A 17,624-nucleotide genomic window follows, 5' to 3' on the forward strand; every position below is an offset into this window, starting at 1 on the left:
CAGAACAGGAAAAACAATAAATGGGTTGGTTTTTCCTTCGAATTCGTTCCCTTTTGAGTAGAGAAGAGCAGTGCGGTTCAAGTGCACAGGCAGTAATTAAATTAAGTTGGCGCCTCGTAGATATTACCGGTAATCCTGTACTGTGTTCCTCGCTCATTGAATAGGTATCGCAATACAGCGAGGCTGCTGCTGAATGCTGCCAGCATTAAAAGTGCGTTTTTATTAAGTTATACTGATATAAGTTATACTCCGTTTGGCGCGTGAAAAATGATGAGAGTAAGTTTTAACGATGCGCGCGTACACCGTCATTTAAAACCGACCCCCTGAAGTTAGCTATAGTCAACTGTTCGTTTTTTCTATTGCTAGTGTCATTTCCTTTATAACATTTTTGAAGTGAAACTTCTTTAGGCGCATGAGGGTAAAATATTTACAAATGTATCGTCACGCAAGTATGCAACGGAAGTGTCGAAAAAGAGAGAGAGAGCGATCGAGACCGATTGAGAGAGAGTAAGACAGAACGAACGTAGCATGAAGCACCTTCCTTTAAGTCTCGGAAATCTAAAGTTTTAGATTTGTATAAATATAGACAAGACTGATAAGTTAGTTCGCCAAAGAACTTTCACTTCTGACATAAAGAAAAAAATGTGTACTTTTTATCTTGTTAAGCCAAAGAAGCAGAACATTTAACGCGTGTATATGTCACCGTAAGATTGTAAACATCGTTATATTACAATCTATCTAGTAAGATTGTAAACTATCGATAGATTGTGAACCGTATCATTATGATTGCAATTTAACGCATCATTTTTACCGAAGTGAAACCGTTAAATTACAATCTGTCCCGCGGCAAATTGTCAACTGTCTGCAAGTTCTTCCTGATTGGTCGGTCTCATTTCATTTAGAAATGAAATAGACGTGTCACTTAAATAAAATAAATTTATTATTTAATAGGAAATTAGAAATCCTGACATATGTTAGATACGAATTGTAACGAAATATTTATTCTACAAATTCTAATTAAAAATTTCAAAAAAATCAACAATTATTATGTCTTTAAGCACAAATTATAAAAATAGAAATAACAAACAAATATGACGTGTGGCCGGGGTGGCGGGGGCACATACCGTTCAACCAATCATAGCGCGAGTTGTATTCCGTCCTACGCCGGTTCACAATTTGACCGCTTCCCATCGAAAAATGATGCGTTACATTGCAATCATAATGATACGGTTCACAATCTATCGATAGTTTACAATCTTACTGGATAGATTGTAATATAACGATGTTTACAATCTTACGGTGACATATATAAGTAAAAAACTATCTATTTAAAATTATCTTTATTACACTGTATATTTGATTGTTGTTATATTTAGGTTTAACAAAAAATCAAATCTTTGTGGAAACTTTTTATCCAGTTATTAAAATTGGGTTTTGCAGAAATGATAGTGAAAATGTCTGAATTTTTTTTTATTCAGTACGAACTATTGTACTAATAAACCGGTCAATGTTTTACTTTCTTTATAAAAGACGCATATAAATATCCAGAGGCAATTCCAATTGGAGGATTGGTTTCGTATGCTCGAATGCGTATTCTTCCTTGACGAATGGGAAATGCTTCTGGTAATAATTCGGTATATATTGTAATATTAGGTACATTATACTCCATCTGAAAAAAATAAGAATTGAAATAAGAGATATATATTTTGTTTGTGTTATGATTACTTACAGACATTGCCTTATTGAAAAAAATCTGTGGCGATTTATGTAGTCAAATATAAGCTTAGATACATATGTATTTTAGTTAATGAAGCTTAAACAAAAAGAGGTAGTAGTAATCTCACAATTGAAGCCAACATACGCTCTTTACTTTTTACCACACATAAATAATTGTAATTTTCTGAAGATTCTCGTTTCCAATAATGTTCAATAACACAATTTCAAGTTAATTTTTATTAGCGCCACAAACTTTTTAGGTCTAGGCCTCAGAATCGACCAGACGACCTTTTCCTTCGTCACAAAGTCCATTGGTGCTATCATTACCTTATTACCGATCATTATATCATAAATATATATTACTTGGATTTTATATTTCACAAAAAAAATTATTACCAAAAACTTGAAGTAAGAAAAATGTTTAAAAATAACAGACAGTTCTCCGACAGAGAACATATTCTTCGTAGCTTCTGCTACGTCGTAGACCGTTAATCGATTAACGGATAAGAACGTTAAACGGAAATTCATAAGAAAAAGTATGAGCAGTGTTGAAGGCTTACTTGGTATATTAATAAAAAGATTTTATTTTTATTATTTGTACTATAAAATAAGTTTTGCAATCCTACATTGCAACACAATTCATTTTAATACTGTTTTCTTAAAGGTTAATTGAAAAAGATCGCTTATAGCAATGAGCTCGTTGCATCATTTATTAAATAAAAATTTAAAGTTCGTACATAACTTGATTGATGGTGAACTTATTAAAGCCGGCGCGCATGCATGCGACGCCCGGAGGCGAAACGCGTAATTTGTATGTAGAATGACCTTGCGGCACCACTCTAAGAATAATCTAGATGTAAGTGTTTTTTTTTTGGTATAACTAACATGTCAAAAGGAAGAGACTTCCCACGATACAGGGAATCCTAGTGTGCAGACTACTCTTTTACCTAAATGTATAGTTATAATTTAATTATTTCTTTAGATTAGCTAAAACTACTTGATCTCTGTCAATCCTCAGTTAGGGAACTTACCGGTGTGGTAGGACATGGAAGCCCATACTTTTCCTTCAAGCGCATGAATGGTGACTCTATCAGATCACACCACTTGAAATCAAAATATATAAAGGTTGGTCTGTATTCATTATGTAGATACTCTTCTAATGTAACCGTCACCTATATTAACAAATAATTATCGTTTAAAAAAATATTACGTATATAATATAATTGTGACCTGTTAATCGGTCGGATTTACAATAAAACTGTGACGAAAAGGACTTGATAGAAATTTTCACCAACTTCCTGGCGACATTTCGACATCGTTTTAAAAATCTTGCTGTGTTATTTATTTGCTATTATTATTATTACTTATTCCTAAATAAAGTAAATTCTATTGACTATTTTATTATTTAATTTATAGTAATTACAAAGTAAATTTGTGGATGTTTGGCAGATCCATTCAACTTCTTCAATGCAAAGAGTCCCTTAGAGAGTTGTATTGTATATGAATTGTATATGAATGGTTCTGCGATATTGCGGGCTACACGATTGTGAGGAAGTTGCATGAATAGCGCTGTATCTTCTTAAGTTTTCGTGTTATTTTCACACATGTATATCTTTTCTATGACATATATTTCTGCTTTTAATAATATATTTTAATTGTTACATTTTAAGGTTAGTTATTAGGTATATTAGTATTCTTAGGTATCTGATTGTCCTCGTAACATGTGTGAGGTTTAAAAGCAACAAAATAAGACATGAACAATAAAATCACTGTGACCACGTACGATGGTCGACGATTAAATTATCTTAATTAATTATAAGTTTATACATAGCTTCAATCCGGGAAAAAAGTGTTCTTTTAAAATAATGAAGAGCTTTACCATCATATTTTTACGCAAAGTCTTCAGAATTATACCAAATGCGTTGAGATATCGTTTACCACCTCGCGAATATTTCCTTACAGTGAATTTCAGTTCTTTAAAGTAGGTCGCGTTGACAAAGTCAAGTTCACATCTTTCCATAACCAACTCCAGCACCTTAAATTTTCAAAAAGCTATTAATAATTCGCTTATGTAGGTATATTATTTGCAATTTATCCCTGTTCGGGAAGATATCTTCGGTACAATGAAGAACTTTATACCATCCTTGACGACGCTAAAATCGACAATTCATTAAAGCAACAGACTGAAGTAATTGGGATATTTCCGAATGGCGGAAGACAGAATCCCAAGGTGAACTAAAAATTCTGGTGGAGTGGCGTTTGGAACTCGAAACAAAAGGTGTTCCAAGTTGGACGAACGCAATAGATTGCGATGGCGAAATATACTTGAGGTCGCCAAGGCCTACATCAACCATTGATGATGATGATGATTGTGTATATTAAACAATAGATATTTATGAAGAAGCTTCACACTTCCATTTACGCAAATTAGAACTGGTTGAGAAATACTTGGCGAAATCATGTGCTGTCAGACAAGATCTATTTATCTTTAGATCTACTTCTAATTAATTTGCTATATTTGTTTTAAATATTGTAGAATTGTTTGATGATTTACTTAGACGTGTAATAAGTGATACCATCATGATCCTATGTTCCAAAATATACGTATTTTATTTTTATCGATATGCTATTAATAATTAGACATACCAGTTTTTAACACATATAATACAAAGAAATTTACATGAGAAAAATAACAAAAAACATTGTACAGAAATGTCCACAGAATATTTACAAGAATTTTATAACTATAAATATTAAACTATTTAATAAATATGATTAAAGATCCAAACAGCAAGAGATGGGCAGGTGGTACAAAAAGAGAATTGAACGCACAACTTGGACAAGAAGAGCTAATAAAACCGGTACATCTGATGAATTAGATTTAGTAAATAAAGTTAGCTTATGTAACTAATTATTTCACAAATAAAGGCTTAATAATAATAATAAAATTGAAGTTGGCGTCTGGTAGATAGTACCGACGAACTGCTTTCCTTGTTCACGTGCATGAATAACAATCGCAATACAGCGAGGAAATGGATCCTCCCTACATATAAGGACCAAATTATTTAAACTTGTTTCAATTTTGATGAATATCCAATGACGATTAAGAATATTGTAAACACCCCAACTACATAATAATATGTTTTAAATAGTTTAATATTTAGTATACAAATTATAATAAACATTGATTCAGGGCCTCAAAAAATAAAATACTTACACATAGATGTTCGACGACAAGTAACGTTAGTATAAAAGTATTAATACGTAGAAATAGCATTTTAAACGACGTACGTATCTGTCTATGGTCGCTGACACAATACCGTAATTATTTTGGCATCATAACCAACAGTAATATTATTAATGTCTAAATCATAAACCTTATGAAAGGTATTATGGGGATATGATTTGCACCCAGCAAAAGAAGTTCCTTAGAAATCTGTATAAACGAAGGGACTTTCTTTTCCTTACCTCTACCCTACTAAGTTCTTGGTGGGGTTATTAGGGATACACTTAATTAGAGCTTCGTAGTTTTTGTATCGTAAATGTCATATTACAGGAATATTCATAACATTTTTTTGCTGGTAAATGCGGCCGCGGCGAGTAGATATGGGATCTATCTGCGTCTTCTACCGCATTTTCCATGGAGAGTATTCAGAGGAGCTGTTCGGATATCTGCAGCTGAGTTTCATCATAGGACGTCAAGACAGAATACAAAATACCATCCCTATCATCTCGCCGTCCGTAGATCCACAACCAAGGGTTTTTAAGGCAGTTTTTGCCGCGCACCACCACATTGTAGAACCAGCTGCCCACTAAAGTATTTTCGAACCAATTTGACTTAAGGCTCTTAAAAAAAGTATCAATTCTTAATGATAATATTATTATTATTATCATTTCCAACTAAGTGTTCATATATTCTTTTTTTGCGACGGAGGCTAAAACTAGCTGATGTGGTCTCTGGCAGAATGATCAGCGCTGTGGAACACTCTGCTCCTCAGCATAATGCTGAGCCAGGGCCATTTACAGCCACAGCTCACACGCATTACATGCTTGAGACGAACCGAATAGGCAAAGGAAAGAAAATATATACCTCTCATTATATTTTTTATTAAATTTGTTCTCTTTCATTATTGTTTTTTGTGTGTGTTTTGTTTATAATAAATGTCTATGTCTAATGGCCGGCCGCTAATGCGAGCCTTCTGGCAATGTGAGTGTCCATGGGCGTCGGTATTACTTTACAATAGGTACATCTACAAAGTTTTTCATGTAAATATTATTCTTTGTTACGCATTTTATTTGTTTAATAAAAATACGATTCAAAACCCAGACCTCATAATCCGATAATATATCCCCCACCACCCGATGAATACAATAATTTTATGTATTCACCGGAAGCACATACAACTAATAGCTATAAATTACGATTTAGTCTAATTTTCAATTGTCAAATTCAAACCATCATCATTAAAATTTAATTTCCGCTTTACGCACAGTTCAATTTTTTATCAAGGGAATTTCATATACTGTAAATATAATTACGAAAATTGAAAGGAAATTTTAGAGGTGAGTAGAGAAAATCTCAACAACTTTACAGGTTCAAATTTAATGACGTGAAATAAGTGATACCTACCTGTCTATCTTATGTTTCATAATTAATATATTTTATTAATCATTCGTTATATAACAATTAACATTTCATTGTTTTGCTTATATTCTATTGTTGAAGGCGAGTGGTTAATATAAAATAAATCCTCTATTAAAGCATCCCAATGACCCAGGAACGAATGAATGTAATGTAAGAGTTGAAAAGAGTGCCTTCTGGCTATAATACTCTCGGGGCGTAACAACATTTAAAAAAAAACAAAAATTTCCTTTATTAAGTTAATGATCTTAAATATACATTTTAGTACATCCCTTTTAAGTTCTATAACCTGTGTTAGGGATGCACACTATTTCCTATATATTGATACTTAACAAAGGTCTATAAATAATTAAATACCATCCCCTTAAAAATATCTAATTCAATATTAGATATTTTTAAGGGCATTCAAAGTTATTTTTAAATGATTTAATTTTTTTTTTAAATAATTAAAATATTTTAGTTGAGGTTTAGATGAGTACATTTTTGGTTTAACATATAATAATTATGGATAAGGGATACAAAATAAAACGCAGTATAGAAGAATTATTATATTGTACAAAAATGGCAATTTCATTGCATCAAAATATAATTTACTGATATTTATAGGAATGTTATTTAGGATTACAGTTAACAATAAAACTATAATCACAGCCCTCTCTCATAAACGATAGACGATGGCGTGTCTATGATCTACTGTATATTTTAGTCTGTAATGACTTAATTTTTTAATAACAGAAAAAGTTACCGATTTCTGACAATAATCAAAACAGACTTCAAAAATTCTGAAAAATTAATTGTTCTAGAAGACATACATTATAATAAATAATACATCACAGCATTTATTCTTGCTAAAATATGGTTTAAATTGCCTTCACCCAAAAGAATTTAAAAAGCATATAAAACTGGAAATCAATAAATTGAACTGAATTTATTCATTTTGTATGTGCTATGAATATGAAATTTTCCAAATCCTATATACTCAAATCACTTTGCCTTATATAGAAATAAAACAGGAACAATTGAAAATTCCTTTTTTTTATAAATACTTTTCGCAATTTTTAAACTAAATGCAGTATTAAACGATAAAAATATGATAATAAATTAACTCGCATCACCTGAAGGTTTGCGCGCTACATTGGAAGACTTTCGATAACAAAAAACTGTTTGCATACATAAATAATACAATTATAAGCATTAATTACTCTAATTATTTCTCACTTAGTGGCTCTGTTAGTCTACTTTCTTGGCTTTAGGTTTCCTCTCCTTTCCTTTGGGCTTCGATGGATAAATCGCAAAGAGAGCCAATTGAACTGAACAGAGAGTGACAGCTACAACATTTTGGAGCTGAAAAGAAATTGTTGAAATTGTACGGTTTCTTTGTACACAATTGTATTTAGACCTACGTGGGGGAAACGGAAATCTTATGACGCTTTTTAGTCTAGCAACAAGTTCAAAGTCGTGAAAAATAGAGATAAAGGTCCTAAAAATATGAGCGATGGCTCATTCGATTCGGAATCACCTCTAGAAGGATTTTGGTGCAGGTTAAAAATTGCAATTGTTATTAACATTTAAGCAATTGAATAAAAATGTTAAAAAAAAAATATTTTTATTGCTGAACTCTCTTTAGCCTGTAACTGCCTGTAGCTGTAACTTGAGACTGAGCCGAACTTGTTGACTAGACGAGTCAAGACTTCAATAGACTGGCAAACGCACAAACCAAAATGTGTTTCATGGTGTGCATAGGCTGCAGGATAGAGCCTGGTTTCGTCACATAGTGTGGGTAATATATCTCAAAAAGTAAATAATTACTATTGACGTAATCACCAAATAAGAAAATCAAAGACCTCTCATCCCAATATAGTGGCACCATGAAGATCGTGAAACCATTTTCTTATTCAAAAACTGTCAACATTTAATTAATTTCAATGGCGAAAATTGTTTTGACAAATGAGGCATTACATAGTCCAGATATCACTGTAGGTACATTGAAATACCGAGTTACAAAACTCGGGTTACAAATATAATACATATCAAATTGGACGTTAAAAACTCACCACAAGGAAAGAATTGTTCAGTATAATTCCATAGAGTAACCATGTGAAGGTAACCACGCTACCTGACATGATAATCGGGAAGGGCATGCCTTCTGTGCTTTTGTTTTTAATTATGGTTTTCTGAAAAACAATACAATATGTATACTACTTATAAAATTCGAAAGAGCCACCACTAATCGGTTCTGTAACCTGCTTTTAGGGAAATCAGCAGAGATTATAAATTTAGAGCTTAAATTGCCTTGAAGTGAACATGTCCAAAGGCTTATTATCTTATCACTGAAAATACCGAGAGAAACAGACAAAAGAGTACAATTAGACGGATTTTATTTTTACATATGTGTGTAAATCATCCGTGCGTGTATTTTAAACTCCTAAACTGCTGGACCGATTCTGACGCAATTGTATGTTCAATTGAATTCGAGGATGATTTACATTTACAATTAGATTATTTGTGTGAAAATTAAATTTAACTTTTATTAACATACACTTTATAAACAAGCATACTACAAATTATTATATTCAAGATAAGAACGCTTGGGGATACATGCTGGTCCTTCTTCATATGACAATCAAATATAAAATCAACTCTTATTTTAATCTGGTCTTACGTTTAAAATTTTTTTTTTAAAAACGACTTTGACGTAATTTATATAATTTGCAATTTAAACTTTCAAATGTGCCTTTTTTGCCTAATTAAAATAAATGATATGACCGTAAAGACAGTCTAAAGATTCAGAAACGAGAAATACAACTCCCGTATATCACAGTCCAACTTTTATAAATATCTGAAATGACTCACCAAGTTAAACAACGGAGAAGCGATCAAATAGAACATGAAAGCTGTTATAATAGTTCCAAAACGTGTTTCGATAAGTTTCGGGTCTTCGTACTCGGAGTAGCCGATGAGAGCCGCTGAAATGGCCCCACCGGCCCCGATTTGGGCCCAAACGAGACCCTTCTGGGCCGAGTAGTTGAAATAAATCATGAGGTAGACAATGTTTATGGCGCAACCCACAAAATTCACTTGAATCATTGTATCGTCGCGGAGAATGAAGCCGTATTTTAAATTTAGCACGCTCCTGTCGAAAAATATCGGTTATCAGGTTTTAAATGGAGTTAGAACGCACAGCATTTTTTTTAAACTCCTATCGAACTTTAACTATATGAACACTAAATATATAGTAAGATCGGTGTTGGCCTAGTGGTACCAGCGTGCGGCTTATCTGTGAGGTCGTAGGTTCGATTCCAGGCCGAGCACCAATGGAATTTCATTCTATGTGCGCATTAACATTTGCTGGAACGGTGAGGTGATCGTGAGGAAACCGGAGGCCGATCACCAACTTGCCTTGGTTATAATATATCTCAATAGCTTCACCAAGATCCCGATATTTCCGCGAAAAAAATGGTAATAAATTATTACGTTCTAAACATTCGTCAAAATTACCGTCGTAATGTGCGGTTGCTGTGTCATCCGTAATTATTAGGTAAATTACAGTAATTTAATTGTGTCTTTTGTTAATTTCATTATTATTTAACTTATAAACAACAATAATGTTTATATTGTCAAATAGGAAATAGAAATAGCTTTCATTAGATATATAAATATATAATTTTTGTACATAATTTATAATTAAAGACGTTTTCAAATTACGCTATTTCATGAATATAACACGACTTTTGTTGTATAGTTGTATTTTATTTTTCAAAAACATTTTGCAATTTGAAAAAATATATAACAAGAAGTTATCTTCATATAAATCTTATGTATTTCTATTACAATACATACTTACATAACCAAACCACCAATAAATGGCATAATACCGACTCCTTTAGTGCTCTTCTGCTTATAAATGTCATAGCATAGAAATGAGCCTGAGAACATTTGTCCAATAGTGACTACAGCGGCTACTGTGCCGACAATAGCCTTGTACGGCTGCAAAATATTGGATAGTGCTTCCATTTTTAAACTCTGAAACAAATGGCTTTAATTAAAATTTAAAATAAGAATGGCCCAAAGACAATATAGTACGTATATTATGTGTGTCTGTCAGAAGTGTCTTTTAGATTCTTACTTTAAAATTTAAATTTCGAATTCGTTTTTAAATCGCTTGGGTTTAGTTACGACTTACGAATGGTAAAATTCTTGTTATGAATACAATATTTTCTTCTTTATTTGAACACTTACTTGTACAAACAACAATCGATAAGCAAATGAATGTTTATCATGTTTAACTGTCACGACTTTCATAATCTTTCTTATTAACATAGTGGTTTTACGAATACTTATTCACTAAATAAATTTTACGTCACGTACATTAATGTGGTCGTAGCCCCTCGATAAATATAATATATATCTTCCCATGCAGACTGGTATATATAAAACCTCTGTGTTTAAGATCGCAATTTTCTATAGCCTATGACGTAGATAGGTCTATTTATTTCAATTTGCTTCAATGAATGAGGATGAATCTGTTATGATTACGTCTAAACTGTTATATTTATATGTCCCCAATTGTATTTATTTCACTATATATTGGTTGAAGGAAAATGTAAAAAGTTTACCTTCCTTATTATTTATGGTTGGTTGATTATTATGGTAAATTTAATTTATAGAGTAATTGATGAAGTTCAACAAATAATAAATTGCCAATTTTCTTAATAAGACAATCACATATTACACATCATTCACAGATGCAATTATCATTTCTCTTTAAAAGTATCTTAAAGCGTCTTATTTACATGAATGAATAAGTTTTATCAAATAAATTACAATAATATATATAAAACAAACTAAGTTTTATATATATTATATAAGAGATAAATTGATTCTATAATATATCTAAATATATATTTTTTTAAGTTATCTCCAAGATGAAAGTAAGATTTATTTGTTATAAGCTATAAGATTTATAGGTCTTATTACTATATATGTCAGTTTTATATATGTAGTATGTTGAATAAACAAAGTGCAAATGTTCCAGTAGATGAAATTAAGTTGATAATTTAAACCCGATAATAATAAAACAGTATGGTTATGGCAACTTAAACAGTAATAATTCATTTGTTTAGTACCTTATACATAAAATCTTTGATTTACAATTAATTTATGTCAATAGTGTGCCACCATAGGTATTCACAAGCCGCAATATAACCCACATATAGTTATATTATAGTGTTTGTTAAGTAAATGTAACACTAGTTATAAAAAAAATATTTAAATTTTTATAAAATATAGGACAAAGTTTAGATGAGCTTATTATATTCATATCATGTTGCTTCTACTTGACAGCAACACAATGGTATGGGGAGCATAATCATTCAAAGTAATTTTTCAAAATACACCTTACAAAATAAATCTGATATTTTTTTTTTTATACAAATATATTTTTTATACAAAAGTAAAACTACCTAATATTTTTGTAATCTGACAACTGCTGTTAAGAAAGAACTTGAATGATGCAACATTATATTGTATGTATTATATATTATTTAATTTTCTGTCAATGGTTGAGACTCTAGTTAAAAGATTGCATTATCTTCTATATCTAATCACAATGAAACACTTAAATAGATATATAATAATATTAAATAAAAAGTCTTAAAGTTATTATCAAATTACATACAATTAATATCCTTATGTTTACAATAAAATTTGTTAATATAACCCATCGTTGTATTTGTTTGTTTAGTTTAATTTATAATATTAAATGAAGGCGACGTATTTCTAAATCCAACTCAGTTTGACTATAGGGAAAAACACGATATTTAATATTTATCATTATTTAACTATGATTAGATAATAATTAATAATTAGTCTAGTTTTGAAAATGAATGTTAACATTTATACTTACTGTTTCAAAGCCAATTTCACTTATAAATTACTAACTTACAGTAGAAACGAAAAATGAAAATACTATAAAAATATGATGACCTCCATTCGGCTATAGACTGGCAAGAAATGATTCGTGTTAGGACTTAGGTGTATGAGAAATGAGAATTGAGAAATATAATGTAGATAGTATCAATGATACCAACTCGTACAAAATGGTTTCCCTAGAACTAGCTTTAAATATAGAGAAACCCCGTTGATACTTTTTTTTGTACTCTCGATTTGAAAGGTAATTTTAAATAATAATTCAAAATATATTTTGATAGAAATATAATATTAATTGATGACCTAATAATGTTGATTTTATTTCTTCTCTTTCTTTGAATATCCTTTTTTTTTAAATCCATTGTGTACTTTCTCACCGTTGAGCTAATATCGATACTAGAGTATTAATTTAAGCCACCCTTGAAGTTTATATTCGATTAATGTTGTTGGTAGCGTTAGAGATTTAATATAATATAAAAGATCGTTTTTGAATCAACATATTCTTCGACATCTTGATTCCCCCTAAATTTGGTGGAAAACCCTCAAGTTGGAATGACCAAATGATGAATACCTACACGTCATATTCATTGACGTAATGTAAATTGTCTAACTTGCCCTCTAAGCAACCTTTGCTGGGGTTCTAGACAAACGCGATTCGAATTTGAACTAAAATAGTCAGAGTTATAATAATCAGTCAGAGTTATGTCTTAGGGCTTTGATAAACTACTTGTTTGTTCCTTCTACTCTTACGTGCTCTTGAGGTAAAATCAGTTTTTGACAGTTGGTCTGGTTGGGAATGACATAGCTCATGATATGTAACGTGATTTTTTCATACAAATTCGGTATTAATGGGTCACGCCTGTCGAAATCCGACTTTGTCTAAGCCACGGAATAGGCCGTTTGCTATTTTAGATTAGCATTCATTCATTTTGACATATTTACATTTTCTTTATTGTCTCTATGTTTGTATGAGTAAAACAGAATTATTATAAACAATAAATGGTAAAACTTGAAACTAAATGAAAAGGGAGAAAATCTTTAGATTTATATAATGTCCTATCTAAACTATCTATGTAATAATAAACGATCAAATAAGAGAGAGAAAATTATTGGAACATGCTACACTATGTGTCCCCAGGAAGAAATTAGGTTGTAAGTAATATTAATTGATTTATTATGGTATATTGCAAGAAAACTTATATAGAATTAAAACGGGTTTGGTTGTATGTGAAATGCTATATAATTTAGAATCTTTCATGATTGAAAATATTTTGTTCTTCTGTCGTAACAAAATAACAATTATATCCATTGCAGACGAAAGCGTGAAAAGCTTGTTCATATATTAGAAGTGGTTGGTGATAATTTTAACCTTGTCAAAAGTTATAGTAGGTCGGCTGCAGATGCTAACATGGCTGTTCCTAGCCTGCTGCGACCATACAATGTTCTTAAGAAGACTGTGAATTATTTATTACATGTGTAAGTTGAATAATCTATGAAAGTTAGTATGTGATAGGGTGGACTAGTGGCTATAGCAATTAAATAAAATGTTAGTAATACTTGTGTTTGTATAAGAGAAAATATATAATAAATCTATAAATGACAACACATATCAAAAGTAAAGAAAACATAATCTAAATTGAAACATAGTGTATCAAGGACGTGGTATATGTGGACAGTACCTTCCAACAATATGCTTGTTAATTTGCCTGAAATGAAAAAGTTTAAAGTTTCTAAAGGGAAATAATAAAATGTTTTTTTATGCATTCAAATAATAGTCCACCACTTTGTGGAACCAGCTGCCCTCTGAAGTACTTCTGAACCAATTTGCACTTGTGAGCCCTCTGGCATTAAGAGTGTCCATGGGCAGCGGTATCACTTAACATCAGATGAGCCTTCTGCCCATTTGCCCACTATCCTATAAAAAACAAACAAAAACAATATATATGTAACAATAAGTCAAAAAATAAACAAATAATAACTCTTAATATAATAATACACAGTGTCATTTAACCTTGCATTATATTTTTCAGAGTGGCTAAACAGACAAATGTACCAGTAATAGTAATTTATGACTTTTTAAATGACAGACTAAGAGCAGTGCGACAAGACATGACTATACAAAGATTGCTTCCTGACCAATGTGTGGAATTACTTGAACCAATTATTAGATTCCATGTATATTTTGCTTACAGGTTTTTATATTTTTTATTATATACTATGTTGTTAGACATGCCTTATTTATGCAATCCCTTTGGTACCTATTTTTTTTAAATATGCTATTTATATGGTTATTGTGATAAGTATACCAATTAAATGGTATTAATTTTTTTCAGATTATGTGAAAAAGCAATAAAAGAATTTGATCCAGTGCTAAATAACAAATTATTACTTGAATGTGTAAAGTGGTTTCTAAGTTGTGCTGATGAAATGGACAGACTAAACAGTTCCTTTAATATAGATAATACAACACTGAGTTTGGACTTATTAAACTTAGAAGATAGTAAGACTATGTATGACAGAGTTCTTGTGGAAATTTTATATATTTTGTGCAATATAGAAAATCATCAGCCCTTGGTACGGTATCTTGCTTTACCAAGTTATATAAAAAGGTATATTTACTGCTACAACTCTTGGCTCAATTGGTGAACACACACATACAAACACTAACATTAACAAACATTTTTAACTTCAGAGGAACAGACATGCGTCTCCCATGCTTCATTACATTTTACATACCATACATGTTACCTAAAACATTTAGCAATAGAAGTCATTACATATAAATACTGAATAATTGTCTTGATTTCCACAATTGTTTGTTATCGGTTTTTATAAAAAGTAAGTCTTTGTTATATTTCACTATTTCAAATTAAATAATAACTGTTACTAAATTTAGCATAATATCTTGATAATTGAGAGTGGTTATTTTTTTGCTTAAATAATGTCTGTTAATTTAAAATATTTCTCTTTCAGAAATCCTCGATTAAAGCTTGCCTTTGAGATTGCAATAGCTAACTTAAAGAATGATTTTATAAGAGTTTGTAGGCTGTCTCGTGGATTGTGTCCGCTCACCACTTGTGCCTTTGTAATTTTTTTACCAACATTGCAAAGGTAAGATAAAAGCCACCAATTTAATATTCTTAGATGGTTAAACAAAACCACTCTTATATGTTTAAGTGAATACTGATGTTTTTTTAATACATATAAACAAAAGAGAATATTAACTATAACTAAATCTAAATTTGTTGAAAAAGATCAAATTTTGATTATTTATTTTAATTAGGCCTATTAAAATGCACCTTTCAAAAAGTTTCATATGGAAAAGAATAGGCAATAAACTTTTTTAATAGTAATATATTGTATATATTGATTTGATAAATATATGTACATAACCTTACAAAAAAAGTACTATACCAAAATAAATAGACTCATGGTGTTAAAAAACAATGCAGCAGATAAATAAATTATTATGTAGATGTCGCAACTAATTAGCTTTATTAGCCGTTCAATTAATAGCCTAGCCGTTTAACTAGCGGCCTGAAAGAGGTTCTGCCAGTTGATCAAACAGCTAGCAAATGATCTATGACATTTCATTACTTGCCTAGTCTATTGACTGTTAATTCAAATTTAATTGCATTTTCTGCCACTCTCAAACTCGAAACTAAACTCTTCAAACTTTCAATATGGCGTCGGCAAACACAGATGTTGTTTTAAAGTTTCATGAAAAACAAGTACGATGGAAGAGTAGTGACAATAATAATGTGAATTTCATTTAACCCATTTCTAAAACCTCTGTCGCATGGTCACTCTATCGTACGAATGCCCTAAGCATTGGCCAGCCAGTTTATTAAATTCTCTAACAAACACTTCGGCTAAATACCTTTCAGGCCGCTAGTTAAATAGCGCCGTTTAGTTAAATGGCTAGGCTGTTAATTGAATGGTTAAAATTAGCTGTTCCTGTTAGATTAGTTGGCTGCAACATAAATACATGGTGCTAACATATATACCCAATGTATTGACTTTACTTAATATCCATATTACAATTTCATAAGGTACCGGTAATATGCTTTTTTAAAATTTCAGAAGAAGTCTACAAATAATGAGTTCAGCGTACAACAGCAAGCAACTGACGATTCCAACAACAGTATTACAAGAATGGCTGTTGTTTAACAATGTTGTTGATGTCACTGAATGTTGTAAACTGTATGGTTTAAATGTTGATAATGGAGTACAATTCAATAAGATGTCCTTCAAATGTGATATTGAAGTTGTAAGTATATTTTGTTATTAACGCAGCTAGTTATTTTACCAACAGGATTTTTACTCTCTTTGGTTAATATGCAAATTTAAATATGTTCAGTATTTACATTATTTGATCACCAAACATGGCAAACAAATCAGGAGCCTGATTGTTACCATGCTTACAATGATGGTGATTACAACAATGTTAATCATGATAAAAAATTATTATCTTTTGTAGCCATTTAAATTGTGCCATGTTGGTTGGGCTATTAGAGAATAATTTTGAGTATTATTTTAATAGCGCCTTTGAATTTTAAATTTTGATAAAAGCAAATTAAAAATTGAATGTAAAAATTTAGTTTTTTTACAACAATTACTCCAAAGAAGAATGACAATTATTTAGATACTTTACTGTACATATCATGTTATGAAGTTTTTGTGAGAAATAAATAAATATTATTTTTATTATATTGATTTGGGAATACACGCATAATACATCCTTATTTTTTTCTTGTCCATCTCACCAATGTTATTAAATATTCCATATTATATTGATTTTATAAGTTAACAAGTCCTAACCCATACAAAAATCACTTCACAGTTTTTATATTTTTCAGCATAAACCAAAACTCATCAATCGGCTTACTGGAAATGAAATTATAAAATTGGAAGATGTTTTATAATATTGAGATTATTTATCAGGACTGTGAAACCCAGCTAGGCAATCAATTCTGAGCTATGAATAGTGTCGGTCACAGATCATACCAAAACACATAAAATATACCTACCCATAAAATTACCCAAAGACTGAGAGTTGAAGAAATGAGACTAGAAAAGTATGAATTTCCGTATATTACTTTGCTGATAACATATATTCAGATATATGTTAACATTTATTTCTGTATTAAGATTTACATATACCATGTATAAAGATCTCATGTATGTTTTTAATAAAACAATTTTATTAATGAATATTTTATTTACAAGAAAATTCAACTAACAGCGGCTAATACAACTAATTTACTACGATCAGTTACATCGAGAGAAAAATAAAACTTTAATCAAACAGGTTTAATTCAGTGAATTTAAAATAATA

General features: G+C 30.7%; 3 protein-coding genes across 4 annotated transcripts; 1 reads left to right on the plus strand and 2 right to left on the minus strand.

Annotated features, from left to right (window-relative positions):
- Nucleotides 1–1,430: 1,430 nt before the first annotated feature.
- On the minus strand, nucleotides 1,431–5,012 carry LOC123689408. The gene is made up of 4 exons (XM_045629285.1): nucleotides 4,934–5,012; nucleotides 3,596–3,751; nucleotides 2,748–2,888; nucleotides 1,431–1,669 (listed from the first exon to the last, which is right to left on the minus strand). Exons 1-4 carry the CDS (start codon nucleotides 4,991–4,993, stop codon nucleotides 1,505–1,507), a joined length of 522 nt encoding a protein of 173 aa, XP_045485241.1. The 5' UTR covers nucleotides 4,994–5,012; the 3' UTR covers nucleotides 1,431–1,504.
- Nucleotides 5,013–6,893: 1,881 nt separating this feature from the next.
- Nucleotides 6,894–12,424, minus strand: LOC111000212 (sugar transporter SWEET1). Its single transcript, XM_022269583.2, has 5 exons — nucleotides 12,264–12,424; nucleotides 10,203–10,381; nucleotides 9,212–9,491; nucleotides 8,413–8,532; nucleotides 6,894–7,702 (listed from the first exon to the last, which is right to left on the minus strand). The coding sequence occupies exons 2-5, from the start codon at nucleotides 10,370–10,372 to the stop codon at nucleotides 7,589–7,591; spliced, it is 684 nt and encodes a 227-aa protein (XP_022125275.1). The 5' UTR covers nucleotides 10,373–10,381; nucleotides 12,264–12,424; the 3' UTR covers nucleotides 6,894–7,588.
- A 528-nt stretch (nucleotides 12,425–12,952) lies between these two features.
- On the plus strand, nucleotides 12,953–17,496 carry LOC111000196 (germinal-center associated nuclear protein). 2 transcript variants are annotated; one of them, XM_022269563.2, is made up of 7 exons: nucleotides 12,953–13,435; nucleotides 13,601–13,762; nucleotides 14,317–14,478; nucleotides 14,620–14,895; nucleotides 15,260–15,397; nucleotides 16,370–16,556; nucleotides 17,146–17,496. In XM_022269563.2, the coding sequence occupies exons 1-7, from the start codon at nucleotides 13,338–13,340 to the stop codon at nucleotides 17,209–17,211; spliced, it is 1,089 nt and encodes a 362-aa protein (XP_022125255.2). In that variant the 5' UTR covers nucleotides 12,953–13,337; the 3' UTR covers nucleotides 17,212–17,496. The 2 variants fall into 2 exon arrangements, with proteins under 2 accessions (XP_022125255.2, XP_022125254.2); XM_022269562.2 differs by having other exon boundaries at nucleotides 12,955–13,438.
- The last annotated feature ends 128 nt before the right edge of the window (nucleotides 17,497–17,624 follow it).

The sequence above is a fragment of the Pieris rapae genome, chromosome 8, assembly GCF_905147795.1.
Source record: "Pieris rapae chromosome 8, ilPieRapa1.1, whole genome shotgun sequence".
Classification (NCBI taxonomy): Eukaryota; Metazoa; Arthropoda; class Insecta; order Lepidoptera; family Pieridae; genus Pieris; species Pieris rapae.